This window comes from Canis lupus, chromosome 34 (assembly GCF_003254725.2).
Source record: "Canis lupus dingo isolate Sandy chromosome 34, ASM325472v2, whole genome shotgun sequence".
Taxonomy (NCBI): Eukaryota; Metazoa; Chordata; class Mammalia; order Carnivora; family Canidae; genus Canis; species Canis lupus.
The window spans coordinates 16,953,243-16,980,254 of NC_064276.1; the positions used below are offsets into that span (position 1 = coordinate 16,953,243).

The window sequence follows — 27,012 nt, forward strand, 5'->3', positions numbered from 1 at the left end:
CCAGACAGAAAATATGTCTTTCCTATGTTTCCCTAGCTTGAGCCCCTCAGTCATTCCTGCCTTCCTCAGCTCTTTCAATTTAGAGCCGTCATAATCTTCTATTCTGAACAAAGTTTCTTTTGTATTCTAGATCTGATTCTTCCCCCTTTCTGCAAGAAAAAAATTTCTAGGGCAGCCCGGGTGGTTCAGCGGTTTAGTGCCGCCTTCAGTCCAGGGTATGATCCTGGAGACCCGGGATTGAGTCCCACGTCAGGCTCCCTGCATGGAGCCTGCTTCTCCCTCTGCCTGTGTCTCTGCCTCACTCTCTCTCTCTCTCTCTCTCTCATGAATAAATAAATAAAATTTTTTTTAAAAAAAAAGAAAAAATTTCTAAGTCTTTCTGGAAATGTAACTAAGATACTTAATATAACAATGCTCCAATTCATTCATTTGGCCCAAGTGTGTTTTCTTTTTTTCTCTCTTTTTTTTTTAATTTTTATTTATTTATGATAGTCACACACAGAGAGAGAGAGAGAGAGAGGCAGAGACACAGGCAGAGGGAGAAGCAGGCTCCATGCACCGGGGGCCTGACGTGGGATTCGATCCCGGGTCTCCAGGATTGTGCTCTGGGCCAAAGGCAGGCGCCAAACCGCTGCGCCACCCAGGGATCCCCCCAAGTGTGTTTTCTATATAGAGATGTCACATAAGACATACTACTGATACATGCCATGAATATTGATGTTATCTGAGATTACTAGTTTATGATACTGCATAACTCTACAGACAACACAAAGACATTAAAAATGGTTCTGCTACCTTAATTTTATAACTTCCATAACCATGTAATCAATGAATAAAGTAAAAAAAATATAGAAAATTTGGTTTACGGGAAATGAATCAGAAAGGCAAAGGGATTGAAAGGAGGAAATCTTGGTAGGGGCTGTTGAAAAAATATAGACAATAGATGATGAAGGCAGGAATCAAGCTTTATAATTTGGTATTTGTAATTACCTTTAATGAATACATAACAAAATCACTAAATATTGTTACCTCTCTAAATCTGAAGATTCCTTGGCCTTAGAAGAACTTAATTCTTACTTCCCCAGCCCTCACCCTCTCATTAAAGTGAGTTGCTTTGTTATTGATCTCAGCACATTGCTGCCAAGCAGGTGCTTCTCCCTTAGTCTTGGCCCAACTCCCACCCCTGCCTGGAGCCCGGAAGGCATACCAACACAGGGGCAAAGCAGGACACTCTGCTGTGACCTCTCTGGCCACAGCCTCTAACCAGGGAGTGGTCACCTGTCATGAGTACTATTCAAAACCAGGAACCAAGGTGTGGTCTGAGCTCCTTTAAGTTCAAGGTTTTGGGGGCTCATGGTGAATCCCCAGAGAGACGTCCAGAAGAGAAGGATGAAAGGGGGGTGGCCTGTTGGGGGGAGAGTCCTGCTCTGCCTCACTGTCAGCCTTCTGCTTCCAGGTAAGATGGGCCAAGAACAGGGAAGACCAAAATGTGGTTCTAAAGGACATCTAGGAACTTCCCTTCAGCACTTGGAGGACATTCGGAAGTAACATGTTAAATACTTCTTCCCTGATATCTGTGTCTTGACTGTGTGTGTGTGTGTGTGTGTGACCGATAGACATTCCGCTGATCAGATCACAGCCTTCTGTATTCCTGTCCATATAGAGATCTGCCAAACTGTCCTACTTCACCACCTCTCCATTTCCACCTTTTCATTTACTACCAATGTCCCTCCCACCACACCCTCATCCTACTCTCCCTGTCTTCTTCCCTTGATATGGTATCTGTGAGAAGAGTAGCCATAGATTTTAAACATGCCATGAAGGAATAAGTGTAAAACACTGAGGGAGGCTAAGCATCAATCTGAGAAAAAAAAAAAAAATCAATCTGAGGTAGGAGTAGATACTTTGCTTCCATGAGGGAATATCTGTTCCTAGTCAGGATATATACCTTAAATATTATGGAAAGAGATAGAGTTGTAGAGAAACAAGCAAAGCAAAATATCTCACAAAGCTCAAATGGGGAAAGATTCTGCCCAGGTACTACCAAGATGGGTTCCTGGTCATAGCGAAGAGACAACACCTGCAGAGGCCACATTATATGACTGGCATGTGGTATAAGCTCAGTGATATCATCTAATTATCCCAATGCTGGAAATAAACCCCAAGATATCTGGTCACTAAATCTGAGAAGGGCAAAATAAATGCATAGTGCCAAGGTACATACCAATTCAGAATACCTACTACATGTTACCCATATCTACCTAGAACGTAAAATTATTTACTTCCTTTATTTTCTTGATAAATCACTTACTGTCTTCAGAAAATGGAAGTCTCTGAGAATAAGGAAGAGAAATGCACTATAGCAGATTTCTAAGTGATTTGGATGATGAGTTTTAGGGCAGTGCTGAGAGGTGCTACTAGGTAGATCCAAGCAGTCTGTGATGGATACACTTGAGGACTTGTTGAAGTAGCTGCCATTGCACCAAGGCCAAGTTTGCATACAGATTTGGGCAGGTTTTGCATGAGGACGAAACAATAGGAATGAGAATAGAGTTCTGGTTCAGCTTACCACATCAACTTCCACTATTTGCTTACCAGACCTGCCTATCCCCTCTGATCTGGCAGGAAGGGATTTGGCCTTGGGGAATCTTGGCCCAGGAAGGAGGGCTTCCCACTCCTCCCAGTATGTCACCCGTTTTCTCTCTGCAGAGAGGCTTCAGCCCTAGCCATGGAGGCCTCTCTCACAGGGTCTCTGCTCACTACAGGAAGAGGCGACACTTTCACCATCAATTGCTCAGGCTTTGACCAATATGGGGTGGATCCTGCTGCCTTCCAAGCAGTGTTTGACAGAAAGGCCTTCCGTCCAGTCCTCAACTACAGCAACCCCATTCATGTCAACATCTCCTTCACCCTGTCTGCCATCCTGGAAGTGGTGAGACCTAGTCCCCACTTTCCATTTTTCTAATAGGGAACAAGGATCCTCTGCCCTATTAATACAACATTGTACTGGTCTGGTAGTGAACAATAGGTCTTCTAAATGGATTCTACACAAATTAGAGGATTTTCCTACAGGATGAGGAGAAATAAAGAAGAATGTTACAGTGGTATTTTTTTTCAGGAAGGATTTGTTCTTGAGTCCTGTCCTTTCTGGAATGCTCCAGGAAAAAGTGATCAGTATGTCAGTTAAAACCTGAATTGTCCCTAGATACAGGGGCAGACAAGTGAGGAAAAGACAGTCGAGCATCTAGAACTATGCCTGACCCAATAAATTAGTAAATATTGGTAAGAATATGAGGTGGGCATGAGCCAAGTCTTTTTGTACTAATGATCCTGGATGGCAATCTCTTTACCAGAATGCACAGCTCCAGCTTCTGACGTCATTCCTGTGGATGAATGTGGTAAGGCAGATTCAACCGTCCTTTTCCCACTTCCATTTGTAAGTATAAAGGTGAGGAGTAACTTAGAGGTTTCCTAGTCCAACCTCTACTCATGTACAAATCTTTCCAGGACCAAATAATTCCATCTAGAACTGGACTGACCTTGAGGACACAAATCTCCCCAGGCAGCTTGCAAAAATGGAAATAGTGATCCAAGAAAATGGCCAAATGGTTTGCAGGCCAATATGTTGGTGTGCTCCTGGGACCAAGGGGGTTTTAGGTTATAATTAAGGTCTATCCGGAAAAAAGGCCATTACCGGGTACATTACCAATAGCACTTAGCTGGATAAAGAGAGGGAGACCCGCTGTGGTCACAGGGACATGAGTGGGAGAAAGAAGATCAGAGCTCAAAGAAGAACAAGAAGGTAGGAGAAGCTGGCTGAATTAGCTGCACCACTGCTCACCTCTTTTCCCATTGCCCTGGCTACAGATGTGGGATAATCCTTTCATCAGTTGGAACCTGGAAGAGTGTGTCAGCCTCAAAAACCTCACTGTATCAGCTGAAAACGTGTGGCTCCCAGACATCTTCATTGTGGAATCGTGCGTATCTGGGTTGGGGAAAGCCAGCACAAAGCCCATCTGCAAAGAACAGCTGAGGGTCAGTGCAGAGCACAGGAAAACCAAGACACTCAGACAGGAGAACAGTTAATCTCAATTAATTGACTTGCACAAAATACTATGAGCTGTACAAGAGACAAGATGGCATGACAGTAGAGAAAGGGTCCAAAAGGGGAGCACAGTAGGGAAAGATATGGGAAGAAAGGGAAACAAAAGCTAATGAAGGCACCACAGCACCAACTCCCTCCCTCTCACGAGCAGCATGGATGTGGATAGAGCACCTCCAGGTCTCACGGCATTTGTCAACAGTGAAGGTCGAATGAAGTATGACAGGCCAGTGCGGGTGACCAGCATCTGTAACCTGGACATCTTCTACTTTCCGTTTGACCAGCAGAACTGCACTTTCACCTTCAGTTCCTTCCTTTACACAGGTGAGCAAGACATGTATTGCCAGTTATTCAAGATTTGGGGAAGATATTTAAGTGGTGCAGGTATTGTTAGGGAAGGTTTTAGATCAGTGTTTCTTAACTCTGGCCACCCACTAAAGCTTTTTTGAAATGTCAGTAACTATGCATCACTCTAGGGATTTCGAATTAATTGTTCCAGGTGGGGCCCAGGTACTGATTACTTTTTATATGTCCTCAGGAGATGCTAATGTGCAGACAGGGTTAAGAATCACTGCTTTAATTTCTCAATACAGTTTATTTAAAAAGAACTACAGAAGGGGGCAGCCCAGGTGGCTCAGCAGTTTAGCGCCTGTCTTTGGCCCAGAGTGTGATCCTCGAGACCTGGGTGGGCCGAGTCCCACATCCGGCTCCCTGCATGGAGCCTGCTCCTCCCTCTGCCTGTGTCTCTGCCTCTCTCTCTCTCTCTCTGTGTCTCTCATGAATAAATAAAATATTAAAAAAAAAAAAAAGAACTACAGAAGGGCACTCGGGTGACAGTTGGTTGAGCGTTGGACTTCGGCTCATGTCATGATCTCAGAGTCCTGGGATGAGCTCTGCATCAAGCTCTACACTCAGTGGGGAGTCTACTCTTCCCTCCCCCACTGACCCTCCCCCTCCATGCACACACACACACACACACACACTCTCTCTCTAATAAATAAATAAAATCTTTAATTAAGAAAAAAAACTATAGGGGCACCTGCGAGGCTCAATCACAAGTGCATGTGACTCTTGATCTCCAGGTTGTGAGTTTGAGCCCCACAGTGGGTATAGCAATTACCAAAATAAATAAGTAAATAAAAGAAAAGAAACTTTTAAAAAAAGGACTGCTTGAGATCTTGGGTGGCCCTTATGCCAATGAGGCCTATCTGACCTTGAGCTGCTGTAGAGCTGCTGCTCTACAATTTTTAGCTGAAAACTTAATTTTGATAGCTAACACACTTAAACCAGTAAACACACTGAATACCTCCAAGTGTCATGTGGCAGATTTGGATAAATTAATCATTATAGTGGGCATGCATGTAATTATAAAAAGGTTGAGCTGTTCGAGTTTGATACCACTAAAACAACATCATACAACTGGGAAATGGAGAAGGAAAATAGGAATGATTGCAAAAGTTCTTGACTCACTTTGAGTCATACCCAGTATTCCCATAAAAACTTTGATTCATTCTTGTTTTCAACCGGAAAAAAAAAAAATCAATGCTGCAGCCTGCATATACATGAATTGTGGTCCTATAACCCACTTTTGAAAAAACTTTCTTTCCCCCTCCATTCTTTCTCTTTCTTCAAAGACCAGCTGTATTCCCTTGTACTTCCTGCATTGAAGTCCTCTCTGAATACTTCAGACTGCATTCACTTATTCCTTCTTAAAAAAAAAAAAAAAAAAAAGTCTACCATGAAATCCAGCACACTGAAGCATTTTCTAATTGTTTTGTCTGGTCTCCCAGGTAGGTTATAAAGTTCCTTGAAGAAGAAAAGGAATAGAGAAGAAAGTTTGCCAAAGAAGCTCAGGGGGGGGAAGTTAACTTGGGTGCAGGAATCTTGGAAGCACTTCTGGACTGAGCTGTCCCCGGTCTCCCTTGTAGTGGATAGCATGCTACTGGGCATGGACAAGGAAGTGTGGGAGATAACAGACACATCTCGCAACCTCATCCAGACTCAGGGAGAGTGGGAGCTCCTGGGCATCACCAAGGCCACCCCAAAGATGCTGGTGGGCAGCAACGTATATGACCAGATCATGTTCTATGTAAGTCCAAGGGTCCCTTTCTGACTTCTGAGCCCAGGTCCTCTGTGATTTTCCTCTTGACCTAAGGCACTTTGGAAAGTAAAAAGGATTTCCAGGGGGTTAAGCACCTGCTCCCCACTCTACCCTCTATCCTAACTGCCCTAAAGAAGGATCACCAGGGCCTCCTCCTTCCCCTCCTCCCCTCTTTCCCCCCTCTTCCACCCTACAAAGAGGAGGAGTAGCTCAGCTGTAACAAGCTCTACTGTTCAGAATGGAGCAGCCACCTCTGTGATGGCCCCAAGGGCCCTACTTGCCCCTGAAAGTCTGCAATTGTTGTGTTCCCAGCAGGTTGGACACATTTACCACTGAAAATTAGACAACAAAGCAGGACACTTCAGTAGAGGATACAATTAAATACATGTGTTACCTAAAGCAATCATCCCACAGCCAGCCTAACAGCACATCAGCAAGGACTATAGTCAAATATACAAGAACCCCTTGGCATCAGTATATTTGCTACCTTCTCCATAATCTCTCTGCCCCACAGGTGGCCATCAGACGCAGGCCCAGCCTCTACGTCATAAACCTTCTGGTGCCCAGTGGCTTCCTGATTGCCATCGATGCCCTCAGCTTCTACCTGCCAGCAGAAAGCGAGAATCGTGCCCCGTTCAAGATAACCCTTCTACTGGGCTACAACGTCTTCCTGCTCATGATGAATGACTTACTCCCAGCCAGTGGCACCCCCCTCATCAGTATGGTCCCTCCCACTTTCCAGGGAAGCAAAGGCAGCAGGGCATAGGGAGGGGAACCAGAAACTGGCTGCTTCTCCACTTAAGGAGGGAAGAGGTTCTGTGGAAAGATTCAATTTGGAGATGGATGCCTGGGTGGCTCAGCAGCTGGGCTTCTGCCTTTGGCGCTGGGCCTGATTCCAGATTCTCAGGATCAAGTCCTGCATTGGGCTCCTTGTATGGAGCCTGCTTCTCCTCCCTCTGCCTGTGTCTCTGCCTCTCTTTCTGTGTCTCTCATGAATAAATAAATAAAACCTTAAAAAAAAAAAAACATTGGATTTGGAGAAAGTCTTCAGAAAAGTGTAGAGATGAAACGGCCCTGGTTTACTTATAACTTGTTTTGCTTTCAGGTGTCTACTTCGCCCTGTGTCTGTCCCTGATGGTGGTCAGCCTGCTGGAGACCATTTTCATCACCTACCTGCTGCACCTGGCCACCACCCAGCCCCCACCTATGCCTTGGTGGCTCCACTCTCTGCTCCTCTACTGGGCCAACCCAAGGACATGCTGCCCCACTGCACCCCAGAAGGGAAATAAAGGCCTAAACCTCCACCCTGCTCACCTGCCTGGTAAGGGGAGGCAGCACTGCCCATACTTCCTCTTCCCACAATTCCACTCTTCTGCTCCTGCCTCCTTCCCTGCCCCCCTCCCTCCCTAAGCGCACCTCATGACCCATGGTTGAGTCTCTTTCCCTCTGTAGGTGTGAAGGAGCCCGTGGAGTTGGTGGGAAAGGTGTCAGGTCCCAGAGAGGCAGAGTTAAATGGGTGTCCTGAGTCCACAAGGGCCAAGCAGGAAGATGAAGCTCAGAGGCAGCACTTGGTCGATTTGTGGGTGCAGTTCAGCCACATGATGGATACCCTGCTCTTCTGCCTCTATCTGCTCTTCATGGCCACCTCTGTGGTCACAGTCATCATCCTCTGGAACACCTAGGGAGACATCCACATCCACTCCTCCATGAAAACCACAGCTTGAAGTTTCTCTTGGTGTTAGAGCCAGCCAGACCTGGGCTCCTTTTCTGAACTTCTTCACTTACCCCAGTGACTACCATGCCCCATCAATACCCCCCAAACTCCAACACAACCCTACTGTACAGGTTCAGAACTGCCCCCAAACAATTTCCTGATTTCTCATATGCCTTGGTCCTCATTCCTACACACTTAGTGTTCCTTAGCCACACCTAACTTCTGACTCTGTTACCAATGGAGGTCAGGGTCAGCAGTCTCTCCTTCAATGATTGTCCCAAAAAACAACTTTTCACAAAGCACTGGCTCTTCAGTACATTTACAATAGGTCCATAAACATTGGGGCAGAGAGTTCTCTTGCAAGACACTGATAGTTCACTCTAAGTGAGTGTAATCCAATTTGATTTGAAGTCTTTCAGACACTCACAGTTTTAAAAGAATGAAAGGGTTAAGTCTCATTTGTAAGAAATCACTATAAAATATTTACAATTGCAAAATGTTTCTTTCATCAACCACTTTCATTTCACTTGCCTTTATCTCTCTCATTCCAGAAATTGCTCTTTGAAATAAATGATATATTGTATCTTCCCCACCACCACCCAGAATTCACAAAATCAAACAAGGAGGGCCTTCTGAATACATGTTTGGAGGCACATGGGTGGCCAGTTGGTCAAGCATCTAACTCTTGATTTCTGCTCAGATCATGATCTCAGGGTTGTGAGATCAAGCCCTCTGTAGGGCTCCACATTTAGCGGAGTCTGCTTGAGCTTCTCTTTCTCACTCTGCTTTTGCCCCTCTCCCTACTTGCACTCCCTTGAGCTCTCTCTCTCTCAAAATAAATAAATAAAATATGATATACTTGCTTGGAGGAGGTCCAGAAATACTAGTTAGGGACCTTAATTCAAGGATTCAGGTTAAATAAATTGTCATACAGCCACACAATTAGATGCTTTGTAGCCATTTAAAGTGAGAATATAGGTCAATGTTAATACCATGGAAACACATTCATGATATATAAAGTGGAAAAAAACAAGTTATAAAACAGTTTTTATACATAAGTTCTGTTTAAAAAGAAAAAGAAGGCTGGAGAGAAGTGCAGAGAAAGCCTCTCGGTCGTCTCCGCTCTGGGAGCAGCTCTCCAGCTACAGCCCTTCATCCCCTGAAAATGTACGCCTGTGCAAAGTTCGTCTCCACCCCCTTCTTGGTCCGGAGCACCTCTCAGCTGTTGAGCCGATCACTGTCTGCAGTGGTGCTAAAACCACCAGAGACACTGCCAGATAAGAGCCTCAGCAGCTTGACAGCCCCACATCCCCTGACCTCACTTATTCCTAGCCGCAGCTTCCAAACCAGCACCATTTCAAGGGACATTGACACGGCAGCCAAGTTCATTGGGGCTGGGGCTGCCACTGTAGGGGTGGCTGGCTCTGGGGCTGGAATTGGGACTGTGTTTGGGAGCCTCATCATTGGTTATGCCAGGAATCCCTCTCTGAAGCAACAGCTCTTCTCCTACGCCATTCTGGGCTTTGCCCTCTCGGAGGCCCTGGGGCTCTTTGCCTGATGGTGGCTTTTCTCATCCTCTTTGCCATGTGAAGGAGTCGTCTCCACCTCCCATAGGTCTTTCTCCCATGTCTTGTCTGCCCTGTATCCCTGTATGTTCCTTTTCCTATACCTCCCCAGGCAGCCTGGGGAAAGTGGTTGGCTCAGGGTTTGACAGAGGAAAGACAAATAAATACTGTATTAATAAGAAAAAAAAAAAAAAAAGAAGTGCAGAGAAAAAAGATATAGATGGCTAGAGACCAAAGCACAAGCAAACTTTGTCCTGGATAATAGGATTAAAAATTATTACTATTTTCTTTTATATCTTCATCTGTGTTTTCTTAATTGTTTTTCAATGAGCATGTATTATCTTTACTATCCAAAAAAAAAAAAAAACCCTATTTTTTAAAGTGTTCCTTATAATAGTACTTCACAACTTCATAGGCAGATATGATCTTGGGGAGGATTCTAACAGCTGGCCCTGAGGAGAGCCAGAAATTGAAATGGGAAGTTAAAAGAATACCAAAGACAAATTTCTGAATTATATTTCAATTAGGTGAATACATTTCAGAGATTTATTTATATTTCTGCCTTCTCTAAGAGACTATGTTTTTGGGTGGGTCAAGTACAATGTCTCATTCATTTGTCTAACTCAGAATACGGCATTAATGCCTGACACACAATGGGTGCTTAATATAGACTCACTGAATGATTAAATGTATGCATGAATGCCAGTCAACCAAGAATCAGTATTTTACTATTTCTAGGTATAATCCCTTTATCCCATCCTGGTATATTTTATTTTGTTTTTCCATATCTAATGTGGAAAATTAGCAACCCACTTTTATGCATCAACTTTACTTTTGAGTTCTTAGAGATATTAATTATACACAGACAGGTATTTCTGCTTGCACATTCTCATGTTTCCTTCTTTCCATTACTCAGAACATATTTCTCATGCAGAAACTTGTCCTTGACTTTTGCCAGTAGCATAAAATGAAGAATGTTTACCTCATCTTTGCAGAATTTCAATTTTTTTTTGAATTTCAATTTTTTAAGATCACTTTTGCATCATTTCTTTTCCCATCTCCACACTTGTATTTCTCTACATGTCATTTTGCAAGTTTTTTCCACCTCGTTGAAATTTGACTTTAGATTTTCTGTGCCAAGACCATTATAATTGACAATATCCTTTGCGAAAGAACATCCTGTTCATATGTTAGGGTTGAGATGAACTTTGTGATCTAAAATATGATCTAAAAAACAAAGCAAAATATTTTAAGCTAGTACTAGCTCAGACATGTCATCAGGAACATTAGGAGTATTTCACAATTTCAGAGGGGGTGCTTCTGGTTCCTGCCATCCTTCTCCCGTTTAAAAGATATATATAAATAGTAGCCCTTGGGCAGCCCGAGTGGCCCAGCGGTTTAGCGCCACCTTCAGCCGGGGGGTGTGATCCTGGAGACGGGGTTGGGGGGGGGGGTGGATCGAGTCCCATATCGGGCTCCCTACATGGTGCCTGCTTCTCCCTCTGCCGGTGTCTCTGTCTCTGTGTGTCTGTCATGAATAAGTAAATAAAATCTTTAAAAAAAAAATAGTAGCCCTTGTGATAATAACTTTATTTCCTTTTCCTCCAATTTCTCTCATAAATCTCTGTTAAGAGTGTGCATGGAAGTTTATGAACTGTTTGTAAAAACCAACCCACTGGCCCTGGATATATTACTGTCCTCAAATGTTTGATCATATTTCTAACTTCTTGGGTTGTGCTTTCTACTAGCTTCTCACTCTCTTTTCTTTAGCAGCATCCAGCAGTATCCTCACAACCTTTTCACATCTCAGTGTTTATTTTCTTATCTTTTTTATTTTTTTTTATTTTTTAAAGATTTTATTTATTCAGAGAGAGAGAGAGGTATTGGTATTAACATTGACCTATATTCTATTTTCTTATCTTTTTTAAACTCAAGTATAGTGGACACACAATGTTACACTAGTTTCAGGTGTACAACATAGTGGTTTGACAAGTCTATATGTCATGCTGTGCTCACAAGTGTAGCTACCATCTGTCACTATCCAATGCTATTACAATACCCTTGACTCTATTCCCTATGCTGTGCCTTTCATCCCCGTCACTTACTTACCATACCTGGAAGCCTGTATCTCCCACTCCCCTTCACCATTCTGCCCATCTCCCTCCTCTGTGGCAACCATCAGTTTGTTCCCTGTTTTTGTGTGAGTATCTTTTTGGTTTTTGTTGGCTGATTGTGTTTTCTCTTCTATAAAGTGCCAATTTATGTCTTTAGTCCATTTTCCTGATAGGGTTTTGTTTTGTTTTGTTTTGTTTGTCATTATATGTTTTGTGTATTTTCTACTATTCTTTTCTCAGTTATATGTTATAAAATTATTTTCCCAGTTTATGATTTGGCTTTTCATATTTAGTGTCCTTTCATGAAAATAAGTTTAAAATTTTTTTAACTGCTGTATTTATCAATCATTTCCTCTACGTTTGTGATTTTAGGGTCCTATTTTCAGAAGTCTTTCCTTATCCAAAGTCCTAAACCTTGAAAAATGCAGAGGAACTGGATCATTCATACATTGTGGGTGGAATGTAAAATGGTACTGCCACTCTGGAAAAGAGTATTACAGTTTCTTTAAAAATCATACATGCAAATACTATACAATCAGCAATTCTACTTCTGAATATTTATTCCAGGAGACTTGTTCACACAAAAACCCATAGACAAATGTTTATAACAGCTTTCCATGTAATAGGAAAAAACTGAACAACTCTGTGAAAAAATGTATATTTGGTCTCTGCTCCCAGTTTCTGACACAAAGTTCATAAATCCCTTGGAATTTTGTGGATAATAAGAGCATCTTTTATTTTAATGAGGTGACTTTCGTTGGACTCCTGGATAGCTTCAGGATGGGGACTGGTCACCAGAAAGACCAAGCCATGACTAAAAGCTTGAAACTCTCAGCCCTAATCCCCATCCTCTAGGGAGAGGAGAGGGGCTGGAGATTGACTTAATAATTGATTGTGCCTACATAATGAAGCCTCTGTAAAAAATCTTTAAACTGAGACACCTGGGTAGCTCAGCCGTTGAACGTCTGTCTTCGGCTCAGGGCATGATCCCAGAGTCCCACAATGGAGTCCCGCATCAGGCTCCCTGTGTGGAGACTGCTTCTCCCTCTGCCTATGTCTCTACCTCTCTCTGTGTGTGTTTCTCATACATAAATAAATAAAATCTTTTAAAAAAATCCTTAAACTATGCAGTTTGGAGACCTTCCAGATTGGTGACACATCTACATGTTGGAACTCCATAGAGACAGAAGCTCCTGCCCTCAGGACTGTTCCAGATCTCACCCTGTGTACCTTTTCATCTGGCTGTTCATCTATATACTTTATTATATCCTTTTCAGTCAGTTAACAGAAGTAAATGTCTCCATGAGTTCTGTGAGCTGTTATAGCAAAAAATTGAATCTGAGGAGGGGGTTGTGAGGCTCCCCCAATTTATTGTCAGTTGGTCAGAAGTATAGAAGGCCCTGACTTATAACTGGCACCTGAAGTGGGGCTAAGTCTTGTGGAACTGAGCCTTTAACCCAAGGGGTATGCCAGAAGGGGAGCGTCAGAATTACTTGGTATGAGGGGAAAACCCACAATTTGGTGTCAGAAATATTGTGGGAGCACCTGGGTGGTTCAGTCGGTCAAGCATCCAACTCTTGATTTCAGCTCAGGTCATGATCTAAGGGTCATGAAATGGAGCCCCATATCAGGCTCTGTGCTTAGTGGCAAGTCCGCCTGAAAGTCTCTCTTCCAAAGTCTCTCTTCCTCTCCCTTGGCCCCTCATTCCTTCAAATAAACACAGACACAGACACACACACACACACACACACACACACACACACACACACATATATATATATAAAGTGTTGTAAGTAAAGTAGAGGAAATAAGTGTTTTCCCTTAAAACTCAGAAGTCCTTCAATTGGTCGAACAATTGAACCACTCAACAGGTGAGTGGTTGAACAAACTGTGGTACATTCCTATCATGGAATACTAATCAGCAATACAAAGGAACACATACTGATACACACAACCATCTGGGTGGATCTCCAAAGAATTACACTCAGTGAAAAAAAAGCCATTCTCAAAAGTTTATACTGCGTGGTTTGACTTACGTAACATTCTTGAAATGACAAAATTATAGAAATGGAGAACAAATGAATGGCTGCCAGACAGCAGGAGATTAGGGAGGAAGGGAGGTATTTACAGCTATAAAAGGACAACATAGGGATCCTGGTGTTAAAGTTATGTATCTTGACTATATCAGTTTCAGTATCCTGTTTGTGGTACGGTAACATAGCCTAGCCCAAAGGTTTTCAGTGAAGTTAAGTGTGAATCAAAACCATCTGGGGAGCTTTTAAATACACACACACACACACACACACACACCTCCATAGGGGCTGGGGGTGGGAGGGGGAGGTATTTTCAAAAAGATCGCTATGATTTTTAATTCAACATTCCCCCACAGCCCCAGGTCTGTAGGCCTCTAAGAGACATAAGATAAGGAAGGGCGTGTAGGAGAGTTCTGTGTTAGGAGAATGGCAAAATGAATTGGACTGGGAGAAAACTAGACAGAACAAGCCTTATGAAGATGTTTTAATAGTGCAAACAAGGGATGTTGCAGATCTGCACTAGCTGTGCTAGCTGTGGGGGCAGAGGTCTGCTAGTCAGGCTTTCATCATAAAAAAGGAGCTTACTCTCTCAATATTTTTAACTCACTATTGACAATAATCCCTAATGTCCACAAGTGGATAAAGGATACATTTCTAGGTCTGCAGCAAAATAATTATGTGTTCTTGCCTTGTGAAATTAGCAGGTGTCTCTACCATCTCCCTTTCTGAGTGATCCATATACTTTCCCTGAGGCATAGTTAGTTCCTGAAGGACCTGAAGACCCCTTACCTGACGACCTTACCTGCCCAATCTCCCATGTCTCCAATTTTCTCTGAAAAAGTACTTGGAATTCAGATTTAGAACCACTCATCTAGACAAGGCTGCTAAACAGATGCTGTTCCCCTGGTCTTGGCCTAACATCCTCCCTGCCTGGAGCCCAGAAGGCATACCTGCGGAGGGGCAAAGCAGAACATTCTCTGGCCACAGCCTCTCACCAGGAAGTGGTCACCTGTCATGAGCACTATTCAAAATCAGGAACCAAGGTGTGGTCTGAGCTCCTTTAAGCTCAAAGGTTTGGGGGCTCGTGGTGAATCCCCAGAGAAGAGTCCAGAAGAGGAGGATGGAAGGGGGGTGGCCTTTTGAGGGGGGATTCCTGCTCTGCCTCACTGTCAGCCTTCTGCTTCCAGGTAAGATGGGGCAAAGAAAGACAGAAACGCTGTTCTGGGCAAAATCCATAAACCCTTTCATTCTCCAGACCTAGAGAGCATCTAAAATAGCTAGGTTAAACATTTTATTTCTCTGTAGTATCTATGTTATGGCTTCCTTGGAAACAGACAAAAACCCCATTCCACTGATCAGTACACATGGCCCCTCTCTCATTTGTCTGCCTCGGCATCTACTATCCTGTCTATCCTTCTATTCATCACCTCTCCAATCCCACTTTTTTTAGTCTCCAACTTTTCCTTTCTACCAAGATACAGTTACTATGAACAGGGTGGTTTGAGTCCTGTTGACTGTAACATAGCTCCTTTCCTACCTCACTCAGAAGATCTTGCAGAGGAGATGATGTAGAGGGGAAAGGACAACATTTTCTTCCCCGGAATGTGTTTCTCTTTGGTTTGGAGATGTACCTTGGAGTTAGCTGGTACGGGGGAGTAATGGATGGGGCACAGAAGAACTTGCTGGGCTGTACTGACAGGAATAATCACAGAGTATATGCGGCTGGGATGTGGGTGAGAGGGGCCAAGGGGCTTCTATGTTTCATTGCATGGCTCCACCCAGCACATGGTAGATGATCAGTGAGATCTTCTCAGAATGGTAATGATGAAGATGGATCCCACAGATCTTAGAGGAAGCCACTGAATTTGGGAAGGGCACAGAGTGCAGCACACAGTGGGCAGTCAGTAAATTCACATTCAGTACAACGTTAAGTCCCTGTGTGTTTCACACTGCACTCATGTTGACTTCTTTCCAAAATTTTCTTTCCAGGAAATGGAAAGATATAAAAGCATGAAGGGGAAATTAATCGGATCCCTGGGTGGCACAGCGGTTTGGTGCCTGCCTTTGGCCCAGGGCGCGATCCGGGAGACCCTGGATCGAATCCCACGTCGGGCTCCCGGTGCATGGAGCCTGCTTCTCCCTCTGCCTGTGTCTCTGCCTCTCTCTCTCTGTGTGACTATCATAAATAAATAAAAATTTTAAAAAAGGGGGGGATTAAGAAACAAAATTTTAGGGAAATTTTGTTCAGTGACTATGAGAACAAATCATAATAGAGCTAGAAAGAAAAAAAGTATGGTCAGACAAAGCCAAAACTTCAGGGTTGGGACTGTGGAAGGAATAGGACTCCCCAGAGAGGCTGTTTACATAGAAATTTGGATAGGCTTTATACGGGAGCAAAGCACAGGAAGAAAGGTCTGAGCCCTGGTTCAGCTCACCACATCAACTTCCACCATTTTCCTACCAGACCAGCTCCTGCTCCCTAGCCTTGGCAGGAAAACTTCGGCCTTCAGAAGTCTTGGCCCAGAAAGGAGGGGTTCACATGCTTCACCCCATGTCCACGTTTTCTTTCTCTGAGGAGAGGCTTGAGGCCTCAGCCCTGATACTCCTCTTACTTAGGAAACATAAAAGCCCTATTCCCATCTTATAGGTCTCTGTTCTCTACAGGAAGGTCAAGCACTTTCACCATCAATTGCTCAGGCTTTGACAAGTATGGGGTGGACCCTGCTGTCTTCCAGACTATATTTAACCAGAAGGACTTCCGTCCAGTCATCAACTACAGCATCCCCACTCAAGTCAATATCTCCTTCATTTTGTCTGCCATCCTGGAAGTGGTGAGTTCTGACTCCTACATTCTTTCCAGAGACTGCTAGTAGGGAACAAGGAGTCTTCACCCTGGCAACCCAACTTTGCACTGGTCCAGTGGCAAGCAATCCATCCCCAAATGCTCTACAAGTTAGATGTCCATCCTAGGGGGTGGAGAGACATGAAGGGGAACATTGCAGTGATGTGTCTGCAGGGAACATTTGTCTTGAGTTCTGCCCCTATAGGTGGATAAAACATATTTCCAATGGGACTTCATGCTGTCCTTTCCCCTACATTTTCAATGTAACCTGCATTTTTCAGACCCACTTTTCTTTTGAGATTTGTAACTGAAAAACTGAACAGTCACACAGGACCATGTAGAAAACAAAGGCAAGAGGTAGAATGGGACCTGATCTCGGGGCATTAATCATCCTGAATGGGGACTTTTTTTTGTCAGGATGAACAACTCCAGCTGCTCACATCATTTCTGTGGTTAAAGTTGGTACGTAACTCCAGCTTAATTCTCTTCCCTTTTTTTCCCCTCTTTTCTGGGCTTGTTTGCAAAAATCACATTTGTTGAAATTGGCAGTGCCCGAGGGAATAGACAAATCCAAACAAAATAAGGCTCATGCTGATGACAAATCACTTTCTCAGCTGCCAAACAACTTTGAAAGACATAGATGGAAAATACAGGAAGACGGGGGTGGTATAGTTGAAAACCCCTAGGTAAGCTCCAGGGCCCAAAGGTATTCAGCACCCAGCTTAAAATTTCCTTTGAGTGGAAACTGAAAAGCTAACAAGACTGTTAGCTAGAGAAGGGGAACATTATCACATCGACGCCCTCAGCTTCTACCATTATAGGTAGAGAAGAGGAATCAGAGTTTAAAAGGAAATGAGGGTTTGTTTTTTTTTAAGTGACATGCACAAATATCAATGTGCAAAGTATAAGTCTATCTGTATAAGTAAAAATGAATGCTGGAAAAAAAAAATGAATGCTGGAATATGTATTAATTAATTTTCTAGAAAGATACCCAAGAAAAAAAAAAAAAGAAAGATACCCAAGAAACTGTTAATAAGGAGACTGAGTTGAGGTTATAAACTGAGATGGGGGGCAGCCCGGGTGGCTCAGCAGTTTAGCGCTGCTTTCAGCCCAGGGCCTGATCCTAGAGACCCGGGATCGAGTCCCAAGTCAGGCTCCTTGCATGGAGCCTGCTTCTTCCTCTGCCTGTGTCTCTGTCTCTGTCTCTCTCTCTGTGTGTGTATGTGTGTGTATGTGTGTGTGTCTCATGAATAAATAAATAGAATCTTAAAAATAAAATAAACTGAATTGGAGTGAATCAAGGAGGGAATAGCTTGATTTTTATATTATACCTTTCTGGAATGGTTAAAATTTTATCATATGCCTGTAGTCAATACATTTAGGGAAAAAAATTCATACACATGTATATATATTTAAGGTAATGGAAGGGTAGATGCTGACATAAACTAGCTCCAGGTTTCAGCCACCTGTGCTCCGTGATCTAGGTCTGGAATAACCCGTTCATCAGCTGGGATCCAGAAGAATGTGGAGCTATCAGTAAACTCACTGTGACGACTGAGAACCTGTGGCTCCCAGACATCTTTATCGTGGAATCGTGAGTGCCGGGGCTAGGGAAAACTGGAGGGGAAACCCTTCTGCAAGGAGCAAGCCAGGGCAGTATAGGGCAAACCCAGTCACTGGGGCCACCAAAAACTTATTTCCAAGAGGAGCACTATCACAGCTCATCAACAGTATCTCATTTCTAGAAGACATTTATTCTGGAAATGAGAAAGTGGTGGGCAGAAAAGATGGCAGAGGAGCCACAGTGAGCAACATTGGGAAGCTCCGCCTAAGCTGATATGAAACCCAGAGCATCTGCCTCTCTCCCCTTCTGCCACTTAGCATGGATGTGGATCAGACCCCAGAAGGCCTCTCTGCATATGTGACTAGTGACGGTCACATTGTATATAACAAACCAATGCGGGTGACCAGCATCTGTAGCCTGGACATTTTCTACTTCCCCTTTGACCAGCAAAACTGCACCCTCACCTTCAGCTCTTTCCTCTATACAGGTGAGGTGTGGGTGGGGGTTCTGGGAGGGGGTAAAATGAGCTCAATCGGTGGGGCAACAAAACATCACACACAACAAGGTTATTATTTTTTTTAATGCCTAGAGAGGGACAGTGGGGTATTTGCTAATTGGGGGTGTGTGGATGGTGGTGGGGAGTTGAATTTAGGAGGAGAAAGCCCAGAATTGAAAGGAGGTGACTGAGGAGTGAAGGAGCCATGTTACTGGACAGCCAGAGACAGGGAGCTAAAGCAGTTTTCTTGCTCATCTCTCTGAGCCCTGCACAGAGCAGATGCTGAACAGTGTGCTGAATGAGTGTTTATCTCCCCTGCAGTGGAAAACATGTTACTGGGCATGGCAAAGGAAGTGTGGGAGATAGCAGACACTTCACGTGACATTGTCCGTACAGAAGGGGAGTGGGAGCTCCTGGGCATCACCAAGGCCACGCCGAAGATGTCTGTGGGCTCCAGTCTTTTTGACCAGATCATGTTCTATGTAAGCCTAGAGATTTGTGAGATGTGTCCATCCTCCTTACTGTTCTTCATCAGATCTTTCTAAATCCCAGAGCCTCTCACGTCTTACCCCAAGACCAGAAAGCCACTTGGTGCCACAACCCTCACAGCCTTTCTCTCTCCCAAGTCCCCCAAAGCCACCCTCCTGTCTGAAACTGCCACTTCCGGCATAGGTTTTCTTTGGTGGGTGTGGCAGAGTTTTTTTTTGTCATGTGAAGGCTGCTTTTCACCCAGGAAGAGCCCCTGCTGGGTTGAGGACACCAAGGGAGAAAGGAGCTGTAATCGTCCCTCAGTCTTCCCTCAGCCCTAGTTTCACCTGGTTCTCTGCTCTCTCCTGCCTCCAGGTGGCCATCAGGCGCAGGCCCAACCTCTACATCATAAACCTTCTGGTGCCCAGTAGCTTCCTGATTGCCATCGACGCCCTCAGCTTCTACCTGCCGGCAGAAAGCGAGAACCGTGCCCCATTCAAGATAACCCTTCTGCTGGGCTACAACGTCTTCCTGCTCATGATGAATAAACTACTTCCTGCTAGTGGCACCCCCCTCATCAGTATGCCTACCTCCTTACTGTTGGAAAGTAGGGGGGGATAAAAGGAGGCAGGGTACACAAGTGCGCTGGCTAGACCTGCTGACACAGCTAAGGCAGAAAGGAGAAAGTGATCATGGTCATTTCAGAAAGGGCTTTGTGTGTGAAACAGAGAAAAGCGGGGGATTGCTGCTTCATCTGGGCCCCACTCATGCATGCTCCATACCCCCACCCCAGGTGTCTACTTTGCCCTGTGTCTGTCCCTGATGGTGGTTAGCCTGCTGGAGACCATCTTCATCACCTACCTGCTGCACCTGGCCACCACCCGGCCCCCAGCCATGCCTCGGTGGCTCCATTCTCTGCTCCTCTCCTGGGCCAGCCCAAGGACATGCTGCCCCACCAAGCTCTGGAAGGAGAATATGGGCCCAGGCCTCACGCCCCCTCACCTGCCCGGTAAGAAAAGTCTGCACCGCCTACACTCTCTACACTGGAGCCAGCTTCCTCACCTCCACCTCCCCAATCCTGTCTCCTTCCCACTTTGAAGCTGAGTCTCTGTCTTCTCCACAGGACCGAAGGATCCGGGGCAGTTGGTAGGGAAGGAGCTGGCACCCAGGGAGGCAGAGCTGAGCGGGGACTCAGGACTGACAAGCACTCAACTAGCTGGCCTGTGGGTGCAGTTCAGCCATATGATGGACACCTTCCTCTTCCGCCTCTACCTGCTCTTCTTGGCCTCCTCCATCATCGTGGTCATCGTCCTCTGGAACACGTAGGAGGTGGATTCTATGGTAGAAGAGCAAGCCAGGGTTCAAGTTTGTTCAGCTTCAACTGACCATCCCAGCCCCTGTTCCTCTGCTCCAGTTCGCATACATAGACCCAAACACACCATGATCCAGGGCTTAAGTAGAACTTCTACAGACTCTCAGAATGTACATGTATATGTTAGAAATGTAACTTTCCTTGGATAAGGAAGGCTTTGTAATAAATGACTACAAGTATTTACCCCCCAAAAAAAACCAACTCTCAAAAAAAATTTTTTAGAAAAAAAAAAAAAACTCTCACACTGGTGTAGAAAAAAGGGATTAAATTTCTTTTTAAATATAGGCTGATTTATTTATTTATTCTTTTAATAAATATTTATTGAGCACCCACTATGGCTAGGCACTATTCTGAGTGCGGAGGGTACAGCAGTGAGCCAAACTGACAAAAATCCCTCTCCTCAGGGAGAGTGGGTGGAGACTGACAATAAAGAAGATAATAAGTGAAACATAGAGCATGTGCTAAGTGCCAAGGGGAAAAGGCAAATTAAAGAAGGAAGAATGGGGGATGCCTGGATGGCTTAGTAGTCAAGCATCTGCCTTCAGCTCAGGGCATGATCCCAGAGTTCCGGGATCGAGTCCCATGTTGGGCTCCCTGCGTGGAGCCTGCTTCTCCCTCTGCCTGTGTCTCTGCCTCTCTCTCTCTCTCTCTCTCTCTCTCTGTCTCTCATGAATAAATAAATAAAATCTTTAAAAAAGAAAAGAAAAGAAAAAAAAGAAAAGAAAAGAAAAAAAAGAAAAGAAAAGAAAAGAAAAGAAAAGAAAAGAAAAGAAAAGAAAAGAAAAGAAAAGAAAAGAAAAGAAAAGAAAAGGAAGAATGGGAAATGGCAGGGGATGGAGACTGCAAGTTTAGGTGGGTGGCCAGGGAAGGCTTCATGAGAACTTGTTGTCTGGCTGGTTCCTATGCATTATTCCTCAGTAGTACCAGGGGGAGCCCAGGTGGTGCTATAAACAGATGTCCCTTGACAAATGGAGACTTGAGTATGAGTCAAACACAGCTCTGTCCTCAAAGAGCTTGTGGCCCAGCTGGACAAATAAAATACATATGTCAAATAATTGCAATTAAATATGGGATCTATTTTTAAAGTTTTGGTGAGTGCCATTGAAAAGAAACTGCTGTAAATTTCAGAAGAGAAAGGATTCTTCTAGTGGGAGCAGAGCTGTGGTTCTCGATTCGGTCTGCACATTAGAATTATCTGAAGTGGCTTTTAATTTTTTTTAGGATTTATGTATTTATTTGAGAGAGAGAGAGAGAGAAAGAGAGAGATCATGCACACTCAGGTGGGAGCGAGAGAAGGAGCAGAGGGAGAGAATCCTCAAGCAGACTCCCACTGAGCACGGAGTCCCACCTGGCCCATGAGATCATGACCTGAGCCGAACACAAGAGTCGGACGCTCCACCAACTGAGCCATGCAGGAGTCTGGAAGAGACTTTTAAATAACCCTAGCCCAGACCAATTAAATCAGAACCTTTGGTGTGGACCCTGGATCTGCTATATTTAAAGGCTCCCCATGAGATTCTGATGTGCAGTCAGAGTTGAAAGCACTGAGCTAGCAGAGGAGGCAGTATTGACTTGGACTCTGAAGGATGACTAATATATGAACAGATGGAGGACCTGCAGGGACTGACTAATCGCAATACACCTCTGGGGTTACATTAGTGCAGAATCACTGCAGGTTAGGCCTCAGGGACCAGGGGGTTTGTGCAGCCGTAGTTGAACAGCAGGATCCAGGCTGAATCACGACACACTTGTTCTCATGATACTCAGATGGCTCAAGGGCCCAGAACAAACTCATAAAATCATCTACCAGAACAGCCCCACAAGAGAATGCAAAATAGTGCAGGCACTTTGGAAAACAATTTGGCAGCTCCTCAAAAATGTTGAACATAGAGTTACCCTATAGCCCAGCAATTCTACTCCTAGATACAAGCCCAAGAGAAATGGAAACACGTCCACACAAAATCTGGTATGCAAATGTTCGTAGCAATATTATTCAAAATAGCTAAAACAACCCATATGTCTATTAATTGATGAACAGATAATAAAATTTTATATATCTATATGATGATATTATTATTATTTGGCTATGAAAAGGAAATGAAGCACTCATACATGCTACACTATGGATAAACCTTGAAAATATTATGCCAAATAAGAGAAAACCCAATCACAAAAGACCACATATTATATAATCTCACTTAAGTGAAATGTCCAGAATCTGCTAATCTATAGAGACAGGAAGTAGGTTAGTGGTGGCCTAGGACTTGGTGGAGAAAAGGCCAGGTGAATGAGGAATGACACCAATGGGTATAGGATTTCTTTGGGGAATGATAAAAATGTCCTAAAATTAGACAGGTGATGATTGCATAACTCTGCAAATACACAAAAAAACATTGAACTATATACTTTAAATAGGTGAATTTTATGGCATCTAAGTGATATCTCAATAAAGTGACTAAACAACAACAAAAATACATAACCCCACCACATAATTCTCTGTGCTCACCACTTCCTTCCTGCTTATTTCATTCCCCTGCTCCCTGCTGCCATCTCCCTGACTGACTCCTGCCTTCATATATTGAGTTTCAACAGTGTCTGTCCCTGGTCCTCCTCCATCATCATATGACTCACCAGGAGCCCACAGACTGCAGCTCCCCACTCACCTGTCAGCTCTGCATGCTTCCTTGATTTGGAAATCACCCACAACTTTAGGCTAGACACAGTTTCCACCATCTCTAACTATATAAAACATTCACCAATCAGACCAACTCAGAGACACTTGATTGGAGATGGCACATGCCATCAAGCTCAAATGAGTCTCTGCCTCTATGGACCATCTAATCATCTGGTCCCAGAACAGCAACATGGAATGAGTGAAGCATTCATTCATTCATTTATCCAATCTTATGCTTATTTATGTAGTGAGCATTTTATCTAAGAGCTGGGGATAAGCCAGTAAGACTTATAAGACTTATAGGCCAGTAAGGCATGAGGCAGCTAATCTTCTAAAGTAACAAACTGATGATTTCATGTACTGATAATTACTCCGAAGAAAATAAAACAGGGTAATAGGACAGAGAGTGACACACAGATTAACAGGATGTTCTAGGAAAGCCTCTCTGAGAAAGTGACATTTGTGCCAGCCAAGAAATAGATGATCATATAATGAGGGGATATGTCCTCAGATTTGTACTGATGTATTCATACAGGGAGGCTGAGATGAAACATGATAGACAAGCACTACATTTACAGTAGATCCGGGTAGCCAAGATCTTTGGATGAGCAAGGTGAGAAATTGAAAAGAGGTCCCATGTTGATTATTTTGATGCTCTTATGTAATATTTAAGAACTGAGGGTAAACATTTACAATCCACTCAAAGGGTTTCGAATAGAAACTTTCAAATGGCTTTAATCACTGAAACTATTTTACTTACCCATGTATACAGCCTCACTCAAAAAAGAACTAGTGAGGGGCACCTGGGTGGCTCAGTTGGTTAAGTGGCTGCCTTCCTCTCAGGAGATGATCTTTAAGTCCCAGGATTGAGCCCCACATGGGGCTCCCTGCTGAGCAGAGAGTCTGCTTTTCCCTCTGCCCCCTCCATGCAGCCCCTGCCCCCAAAGCCCCGCTCATGTTCTCTTTCTCTCTCTCTCTCTCTCTCTCATTCACTCTCTCTCCCTCTCAAATAAATAAATAAAATCTTAAAAAAAAAAAAAGAACTGATGATAATATAGAATTTTAAAAGATGGGGCACCTGGGTGACTCAGTTGGTTAAGTGATTGCCTTTGGCTCAGGCAATCACTCAATCCAGGATCCCGGGATTGAGCCCTACATAGGGCTCCCTGCTCAGCAGAAAGTCTGCTTCTCCTTCTCCCTATGCCCCTCCACTTGCTTGTGTTCTCTCTCTTTCAAATAAATAAATAAAATCTTAAAAAGATAAAAAATAAAATTAAAAGTTGCAGAAAAGTTATTGCTAGAATTGCTTACTATATACTATATGAGAGATTGTGAGTTTATCCATTTAATTATAAAACAATGTCCTATAAACTTTAAAATGGGTAATACTTTTACAACATTTGTCTTCTTCTTTTTTTTAAGATTTTATTTATTTATTCATGAGAGACACAGAGAGAGAGAGGCAGAGACACAGGCAGAGGGAGAAGCAGGCTCTATGCAGGGAGCCTGACATGGGACTCGATCCCGGGTCTCCAGGATCCTGCCCTGGGCTGAAGGCGGCGCTAAACCGCTGAGCCACCCGGGCTGTCCTTGTCTTATTTTTTAAAAGATTTTATTTATTTATTCATGAGAGACACTGGCAGAAGGAGAAGCAGGCTCCCTGCAGGGAGCCCGATGTAGAACTCAAGCCCAGGACTCCAGGACCCCAGGACCCCAGGATCACGACCTGAGCCAAAAGCAGATGCTCAACCACTGAGCCATCCAGGCACCCCTATAACATTTGTCTTGATATTATATTACAAATTATTTAGCTAGCTTCTATTCTTTGGAAGAACATCACAAGTGTCACTACACAGGCAGACTTTTTTTTTTTTAAAGATTGTATATATTTATTCATGAGACACACACAGAGAGAGGCAGAGACACAGGCAGAGAGAGAAGCAGGCTCCATGCAGGGAGCCCGATATGGGACTCCATCCCCGGTCTCCAGGATCATACCCTGGGCCGAAGGCAGATGTGCCTAACCACTGAACCTCCCAGGTGTCCCCAATACCAGCAGATTTTGAGGGAACTTGTATATATCCACAAAGTGAAATTGCTTTTGATGCAAATTCATCACAACACCCTGAAGGGGGGAATCAAACAATCCATGTGGTGTTGAATAAATGATGAAGCAAAGTAAGCAGTTTATTAAAGAGCATGAATAGCATTTCGACTATCTCAGACCAATGCTGCTGATGCACTAAGAAAAAGTCCTGGAAATTGAGAGAATCCCAACAAGCCCCATGTCTGCTAGCAGGTAGAGGCTTTGTGACTTTCTCATAGGCTGCCGGATCATACTAGAATGCCAAATTTGAATCTGGAGAACATCAAGTAATGTGTAAATTTTAGTTTACAAATGCCTCCTTTTTAGCAATCCTGAATTAGCAGGTCCTTAGTTATGAAAGCTGAAAGAAGATCTGAAGAAAAGTGGAAAAGTGTTTGTCAGCCCTTCGGGAGATCCGTACCACCCTCTACTGGGATCCCCTACTCAGACTCTTCTGAGATCATTCATTACCTTAGGATATACGCAAAAGAGCATATTATGCAGAGTATATTATCCATATTCTCCTGACTAAATTTGGACATATTGTCAGATAATTTGTAAATGTGAATAGGTCTATAAAAACCTATAAATGAAATTCTGTTCATAGACTTAGTGAATTGCTTTTATTAAAAACAAAGTTACATGAGGGGTGCCTGAGTGGCTCAGTCAGTTAAGTGTCTGACTCTTTTTTTTTTTTTTTTCTTTTTCTTTTTCTTTTTAGTGTCTGACTCTTGATCTCAACTCTGGGAACCTTAAAAACTGGCTTGTTTGATCTCAGAGTCATGAGTTTAAGCCCTACACTGGGCTCCACACTGGGCATGGGGCCTACATTAAAAAAAATTATGTGAAAAGAAATATGAAAGTGGCAAAAAAAAAAAAAAACCCACAAAGAACATGTATTAACATGCATGTGGTCTTCATCACTGACCTACTATTGAAGTTGATAAGTTGATGAACTATTATTCCATCTCTCTTTGTTGACAAGAACTAGGTTTGTTTGGGTATTAATGTATCTGAAGTAAAATAGAGATGTGGTAGCTTCTACAGTTTTCATGAAAGATTGTTTGCTTAGGCATTTCCTTGATGATAATAGAAAAGTTATTTTAATAATAACCATCACTGGGATGCCTGGCCTGCCTTCAACTCAGGGCATGATCCTGGAGTCCTAGGATCGAGTCCCACATCAGGCTCCCTGCATGGAGCCTGCTTCTCCTCCCTCTGCCTGTATCTCTGCCTCTCTCTCTCTCTGTGTCTCTCATGAATAAATAAGATCTTTAAAAAAATAATAAAATAATAATAGCCATCACTTACCGAGTACTGTCTATATGCCAAGTCTATCACATCTATTATCTCACTTTTTTCTCACAACAATTCTATGAGGCAGATATTAACATTATTCCTAGTTTGCAGTTAGGGACAACAGGTAGAAGGAAGTTAAGATCCTTCCCCACAATCTCACAGCAAGTAAATGATAGAACACTTTGAACCCAATTATGTCTACCTCTTAATCCTATGTTTTAATACATGTAGATCAGTGCCAAGGAATGCAGAAATAATTATTGGATAATTCTTGAATAAACTAAGCTTTAGACTCTCAACCCAGAATGATCTCTGCCAAAAGATCCATCCCACCTCACTCTATCTGATAACTCTTAACCTCTGGGTGTCAATCTTCACTGTAGGCACCACCAGTCTTTGGACTTTCCATAGCTCTCCTGATCTCCTGTCTCTCACTGGGAACCTTAAAAACTGGCTTGTTTGCACTCACGAAAATGAATGCATGTATATCTGGTGAAATCTGAATAAGCTATATGGATCATATCATTTAAAGACAACTTTTAGAAAAAGGCAAAATCATGGCTCTCATACAAATATAAAAAG

The 27,012-nt window shown here is 43.5% G+C and overlaps 2 protein-coding genes and 1 pseudogene across 2 annotated transcripts; all 3 read left to right on the forward strand.

Moving 5' to 3' along the window:
- The first annotated feature begins 1,389 nt into the window (after window positions 1–1,389).
- On the forward strand, window positions 1,390–7,885 carry HTR3C (5-hydroxytryptamine receptor 3C). The gene is made up of 9 exons (XM_025451428.3): window positions 1,390–1,456; window positions 2,766–2,932; window positions 3,354–3,398; window positions 3,868–3,977; window positions 4,257–4,426; window positions 6,031–6,191; window positions 6,718–6,922; window positions 7,309–7,524; window positions 7,656–7,885. Exons 1-9 carry the CDS (start codon window positions 1,390–1,392, stop codon window positions 7,883–7,885), a joined length of 1,371 nt encoding a protein of 456 aa, XP_025307213.3.
- Window positions 7,886–9,025: 1,140 nt separating this feature from the next.
- On the forward strand, window positions 9,026–9,522 carry LOC112662805 (ATP synthase F(0) complex subunit C2, mitochondrial-like; annotated as a pseudogene).
- A 5,227-nt stretch (window positions 9,523–14,749) lies between these two features.
- Window positions 14,750–20,567, forward strand: LOC112662694 (5-hydroxytryptamine receptor 3C-like). Its single transcript, XM_035710188.2, has 9 exons — window positions 14,750–14,816; window positions 16,294–16,460; window positions 16,889–16,933; window positions 17,956–18,065; window positions 18,353–18,522; window positions 18,853–19,013; window positions 19,375–19,579; window positions 19,793–20,008; window positions 20,123–20,567. The coding sequence occupies exons 1-9, from the start codon at window positions 14,750–14,752 to the stop codon at window positions 20,323–20,325; spliced, it is 1,344 nt and encodes a 447-aa protein (XP_035566081.1). The 3' UTR covers window positions 20,326–20,567.
- Window positions 20,568–27,012: the final 6,445 nt, after the last annotated feature.

What these genes read in the sequence shown, in the direction of transcription:
- HTR3C (XM_025451428.3), top strand. Translation starts at nt 1,390, where the DNA reads ATGAAAGGGGGGTGGCCTGTTGGGGGGAGAGTCCTGCTCTGCCTCACT. An exon ending in CATTCCTGTGGATGAATGTG is followed by an intron (nt 3,399 to 3,867) that starts GTAAGGCAGATT and finishes CCCTGGCTACAG; the next exon opens with ATGTGGGATAATCCTTTCAT. An exon ending in CCACCCTGCTCACCTGCCTG is followed by an intron (nt 7,525 to 7,655) that starts GTAAGGGGAGGC and finishes TTCCCTCTGTAG; the next exon opens with GTGTGAAGGAGCCCGTGGAG.
- LOC112662694 (XM_035710188.2), top strand. Translation starts at nt 14,750, where the DNA reads ATGGAAGGGGGGTGGCCTTTTGAGGGGGGATTCCTGCTCTGCCTCACT. An exon ending in GACATCTTTATCGTGGAATC is followed by an intron (nt 18,066 to 18,352) that starts GTGAGTGCCGGG and finishes TCTGCCACTTAG; the next exon opens with CATGGATGTGGATCAGACCC. An exon ending in TAGTGGCACCCCCCTCATCA is followed by an intron (nt 19,580 to 19,792) that starts GTATGCCTACCT and finishes CCCCCACCCCAG; the next exon opens with GTGTCTACTTTGCCCTGTGT.